At 42.4% G+C, this 6,240-nt stretch overlaps 1 protein-coding gene across 1 annotated transcript; it reads left to right on the top strand.

The window, feature by feature from the left end:
- The first annotated feature begins 3,739 nt into the window (after positions 1-3,739).
- Positions 3,740-4,687, top strand: LOC132583193 (olfactory receptor 2D2-like). The gene has a single exon (XM_060254861.1). The coding sequence runs from the start codon at positions 3,740-3,742 to the stop codon at positions 4,685-4,687; it is 948 nt and encodes a 315-aa protein (XP_060110844.1).
- Positions 4,688-6,240: the final 1,553 nt, after the last annotated feature.

Genomic DNA, 6,240 nt, shown 5'->3' with positions numbered 1-6,240 from the left:
TGAATCACATCAAAATTAAACATTGTAACGACAGATATATCAAATCAGATCCGAGAACAGTAATCCAAACCATTGGCAACGGACCTCACAACAGCATGTAGGCTGGAAGCTTCAGCACAGCTTGAGCACCTTGATGGTAGGGTGCTGGGGGGAGCGGTGACTTCACAGGATGCCTGCTGGCTCAAGTGAAAGCCTGGTAGAAGAGCTCTGTCCTTCAGGCCCTGCGGAATTTGGATAGGTCCCGCAGGGTCCGGATCTCCAGCCGGCACGTTTATACAACCCGCTTGTGGAAATGCCAGCTCAAGCCATATCCTAAGGCAAAATTCCGATTGACATGGAATTTAAAATCAGCTGTATGGGGTCTAAAAAAAAACTTGATAGAAAAGATGTCTGGTGCCTGAACCAAGCTTCTGTGGATAGGCAATTCCAAAGTGTGGGTGCCAATCTCAAAAAGACCCTGCCTCTTATTCATAAGCACCTAGTTTCCGTATGTAAGGGCACAGAGAAGAGGTCCTCTAGTGAAGACTTCAGTGGGCATCTGTGTATCCTTGTTTCAGATGATATAGGGCTTTATAGGGCAAAAACAGCAATTTGGAGTTGGAAGCGGAGGAGTAGAGGCCCAGTGGCAACTTGCATGACATGCAGATATTCCCAAGTTCAATCTTCAGCATCTCCAGGTAGAAGAGTCAGGTTGTAGGTGATGTGAAAGACCTGAGCCTGAGACTCCAGAGAGCCACTGCTAGTCTGAGTAGACAATACTGACTTTGATGGACAAAGGGTGTGATTCAGTTTAAGGCAGCTTCATGTATTCATGTGACTGGTTATAATAGAATTATAAACAACAACTGGAAAAAAATGCAACCAAACTTGGAATTAAAAAAAAGAAAGAAATTAGGAGAGGGAAATGTAGAGCCTGAATTTAATCTCAAAAAAGCCCCACATTGACAGGCTGGTTCATCAAATTTCTCAACTTTTTGATGGCCAGGTGGGATATAAACGAAATAAATAAACATGGGAAATCCTTTTCCTCTCTCCTTCTTCTTTGCCAACAACTTACAAGTTATTTGAAAACCTGCAAAGTTAAAAAAAAAAAAAAACACCCCAAACCCCATCCCTCATGATTACATAATTCTTTTCCGTCTTGCTCTAAGTACTTGAGATGCCCAAGAGGTTGAAGGAACAAACAGACTACTAATGAACCAGAGGAGAAGTGCCACAGGAATTAGAGTAGTAACCATGGAGTAGGTCCACAGTCTTTATTATGTTACTGAATCATTGAATCTTGGACAGGTCACAGGGAAAAAAAACACCACAATGCTGTCAGTCTTCTACTGCGGAGACTAGTCAAACAGTTGAAGTGTTGTGTGAATTCTGACCTTAGAAGGCATCACAAAACGATTGTAGGAGTCCTTTTCAATAAGGGTTGATAACCACAACTTATTGCTAAAGGATATCCAGGAATGCATGAAATTTCTAGGCTGCCAATTAAAGATTACAGGCTTTAAGTTATGGAAGTCTTTTTATCAGAAAACCAGACGTAGTTCTGCCAATCTAGATATAGATAGATTTGATGGACCATTTATCTTAAAAGTGCCCTGAACCTTAAAGAACCTACTTGGAAAAGATGAATATCATTGTTTTCTTCCATCTGCTTTGGAACGGAGGCTCTGTGACTCAGTCAAACACGCAATGTATTCCCAACTAATAATATGACACAGAATTGATTCCAGAGGATTTTGTCCTTTTCCAGGTTCAAGTTTTCAAACTGGAAAAAGAAAACAACCGTAAACTCTTTCAGAGCAGCATGGAAAAGCCTCCATCGCTGGGTGAGAGAAAATGTCCCCTGTAACCAGTGGCAATCCAGTTGTCTTTCACATGATTTTTCAGCATCTGGCACCAGAAAACAGACTAAAAACCACCCGGGTCTTGCATGCCTTAATGCTAGCCACTGACATGAAAAATGTGACACTGTTTGAGGAACGCTTGGGTGGAGAATTGAGGTAAGCTTGCAGTATACAATGGGGAGGTGTGGGATTTGTTTTGGTCACTGATGCTTCTATGGATGGGACTATTAGAACTATCTGTTCTAGATCTTACTCATGTGGCTAAGATTGTAGGCATTCTCCATCTTGAAAAGTCCATATTGACTTTGCTTAATACACTGCATGGAGAAAGCTTGGACAGTTTTATCTTATCCCTTTCTGCCTTCCCGCCTCCTTGATTTCTCTAAACATGATAGCCTAAATAAAAAGTAAAATAAAAACCAGTGCTCTTTGGAATTGTGCTTACCATGAACAAACCAATTGCACACCAGCTTTTCTAGAACAAATGTCAGGAAAAGCAGGAAGGCAGCATGGTATAGTCCAGAGCCAGCTTGGAGAAGGCATTTATTTCTTTAAATCACTTCTCCAAGCCAAGACAGCCAGCATCTTGGAGAATGTATTTAAAGTTAAAGTTGTTTATTTTTCATCACTCTCCCATATCTATTTATTTTCCTTCCTTCCTTCCTTCCTTCCTTCCTTCCTTCCTTCCTTCCTTCCTTCCTTCCTTCCTTCCTTCCTTCCTTCCTTCCTTCCTATTTAAATTTTATTTTAATAAAATATGTTCTCCAAACAAATATACACATTATGGGTAACAACAATACCAAATACAGAGTTGTAAGATAAATGCCTAAGATAATCATTAGATTACAATTGAAGCAAATCTATAGGATATACACGATTCAGAACTTTATCCATTAAAACCATATAATTTAAGAGGAAATCAGTGGGAAATCAGAATTGCAATGAATGATTCCTCTATATTGATTACAGTACATTTTTCCATATTAAAAAAAAAAACCTCCAGATATTATCGAACCATAAATAAACTGATGGTGATAATTTACATCTCTACCTAGATGCTATAGCAGCTCATGCCGCTGCTAGTAAAAATTCAATTCAAATTTTGTTGGTTTAGGTACATTGACTTCAATGCATAAAGAAAGAGTAATTCAGGTTGCTTAGGTATTGGTTTCACAGTTATGAAAGAAATTTGTTCTATGACAGAATCCCCAAAAGTCACAATTCTACCACAAGCCCACCAGAAATGCTTGTGATGGTTAACACTCATACTATAGGGTTGGATTCAGACAGTTTTTTGATTCAACTAAATTTCTCTCCTTACTACAGTTTCAGGTGGGTAGCTGTGTTGGTCTACAATAGAACAGCAAGACCGGAGTCCTGTAGCTCAATAGAGACCCAAAATGATTCCCATTATATAAGCTTCCTTGAAAGTTTAAACACTGGAAATCATGTTGGACTTTTAAGTTGCTGCAGGACTTGCATCTTGCCCACATGGCTACAGCCCCTATCCTATATGCTTTTCATCCATGTAGGGCTCCTGGTCTTCCCTTTCTGGTGGCTCAAAAGCCTCCCTCTCTCTTGTTCAGAAAAGGGGAAACTTGGTTGGATCCGACCCGTCATGATTGAAAGTTGGGATCATTTTTACTAAAGCAGAACAGCGCTATTATGTGTCCGGACTCAGTGCCCTCATACATTCTGGGAACTGAGTCCAGAGACATTGTGGGTCTTTTGTGGCATACATTCTGAAAGGGAACGCTAAAGACTCAAGGCTCGGGCTTTTATTTGTACTGAGCTCATGATGTTGAGTTGGACAGGCTATTTTTGTTTACTTTACTGACATGAACTATACACGACTACATCACTGATTCTTGCCTTTCCTCTGCAGACAAGAGCCCATGATGAGGGCTGAGAACCTCTCTGCAATCACAGAATTCATTTTGGTAGGACTCACCAACCACCGCAAGACACAGATTCTTCTCTTCCTGATCATTCTCCTCATCTACACCCTCACAGTTGTGGGGAACCTCGTGATCATCATGTTGGTACGAGGCGACTCCTCCCTCTGCACCCCTATGTACTTCTTCCTCTCAAACCTTTCAGTTCTGGAGATCCTGTATGTCACCTCCAGCATGCCCCAGATGCTGGCTCATCTCTTGGCTGGAAACGGAGCCATCTCCTTCACCCGGTGTGCTTTTCAAATGTACATGGTGATTTGCTTGGGTAGCGTAGAGTGTTTTCTGCTGGGCGCCATGGCTTACGACCGCTACTTGGCCATCTGCTACCCTCTGAGATATGTCATCGCCATGGGCAGGTGGCGTCAGGTTCAGCTTGCCTCAGGTTCTTGGGCAAGTGGGTTCCTTCTTGCGTCAATAAATGTGGGTATTACCCTTCACCTTCCCTACTGTGGCCCCAACCGCATTAATCATTTTTTCTGTGACATGCCCATTGTGTTGAAACTTGCATGCACTGACGTACGTGTGACAGAGCGCACCATTATTATATTGGCTGCTCTTATCATTGTCATTCCCTTCTTTGTTATCCTTGCATCTTACATGCTCATATTATCTACTGTGGTGCGTATGCGATCAGCTGCTGGACGGCGCAAGGCCTTCTCCACGTGTGCCTCCCACTTGCTCGTGGTCATCTTGTTCTATGGCATCCTTATCTTTGTGTACCTGACACCCGGGTCAGACGCCACTCCTGATCGTGACAAAGAACTTGCGGTCTTATATATCGTGGTCACCCCATTGCTCAATCCTATCATTTATACCTTACGCAATAAGGACATCCATGGGGCTGTGTCCAGAATGCTGCAAAGATGGGGCTTTAAACGGAAAAGATGAGCTGTGATGTCTTGTTGAGTTGTGCCCAAGGCTTTTTTTTGTAGCAGGAGCTCCTTTGCATATTAGGCCACGCACCCCTGATGTTGACAATGCTTACAGTAGGCCTGTACTAAGAGTCCTGTAAGCTCCTGGAGTATTGGCTACATCAGGGGTGCGTGGCCTAATATGCAAAGGAGTTCCAGCTACAAAAAAAGCCCTTGTTGAGCCCGGTTTTGTCCAATCACTGTCAGTTGCATCCCATGAATAATATGCCAATAGGTATTAAAAGCTAAATTTGGGTGAGGGAAATCTAATCAGTGCTTAGCCCAGAAGTTCATTACGCAGGCTAGTAGATAATGCTTACCTGCATTTTCAGCATGGGACCAAGATGGTGCCACTGAATATTTTTCCTTGGTCCATTCCTTGGTCCATTTAATGGTATAGTAAGGAAGTTTGAACCTTGGCCCAAGGAACCATATTTGGCCCCACCAGCCAGCCACCTGTTGTTGTTTGTTTGTTTTGCCATCTGGTCGCAGCTGACTTATAGAGACCCCATTGGGTCTTCATGTCAAGAGACAAACAGGTGGTTTTCCATTGCCTGTCTCAGTGTAGACCTTGGGTTTCCATGGTGGTTTCCCATCCAAATACTAACGAGGGCTGACCCTGCTTAGGTACCAAATCTGGCAGGACCAGACTAGCCTGGGTCTATCCAGGTGAGAGTCGTGATGGACAGAAGAAAATCCCACCCTTGTTTTCTCCTGAACTGGCCAATCTGATTCAAACACGCTGAATGGAACGGAAGGGGAGGGGGGATGTGAGGGAGCTTAACTGTCGACAGCTAATAGACAAATAGGGCAGTTGGATTTTGGAGGGAAAATGGACAGGAGATATCCCGGTCTAGGCAGGGAGTTCTATAGGGGGTGTAGTGATTGATTTTGACAGCAGGGTTTCAGTGATGTTCCGAGACAGAAACAGTGAACTTGCTCAAACTGTAAAATCATGGTATTTAAGGCAGAACTGCTGAAAGAACAAACATAACTTTTAAGGATAATGACCTCCCAGCTCTGTGTCAGGTAGCAGACTAGAGTGGAAAAGAATTACATCAGGCTTGCCAATGGAAAAAAAATGTATTTGTTTTGTTCTATATGACTCCCTTTTTATCTGATTACTTACTACCCACTCTGTAGGATGCAAGACCAAAGGGGTCTGGATTCAAAACAGATGTGCTCTCTGGTACAGGATTAAGGAATCCCATGTATGTGCCAAAGGAGACATGCAGAATAACTGAAATCCACTTTACCTCACACACCTAAAGCTTACAATGGACCTTGCATAAAAAATAAAGAGAAGATGTGAGTGGTGAGGTGGGACAAAAGTCTCAAGCCAGAGGGTCCCGTTGTTGGGAAAAGGGGTATAAAATATGGTAACAAGAGATAAGTCTGGATCAGAGTGTGTGACAAAAATGCTTTCAAAATATTATCCTTAAAAATGAAATCCATTCTCTCTTGTGGCCTCAAGAGGCTTCAATGAAGAATTTTTTTTAAGTGTTCATATTTAACTTTTTTGCCATATTT

Source organism: Heteronotia binoei, chromosome 15, assembly GCF_032191835.1.
Source record: "Heteronotia binoei isolate CCM8104 ecotype False Entrance Well chromosome 15, APGP_CSIRO_Hbin_v1, whole genome shotgun sequence".
NCBI classification, from domain to species: Eukaryota; Metazoa; Chordata; class Lepidosauria; order Squamata; family Gekkonidae; genus Heteronotia; species Heteronotia binoei.
This window is presented reverse-complemented; position numbering and strand designations above follow the sequence as displayed.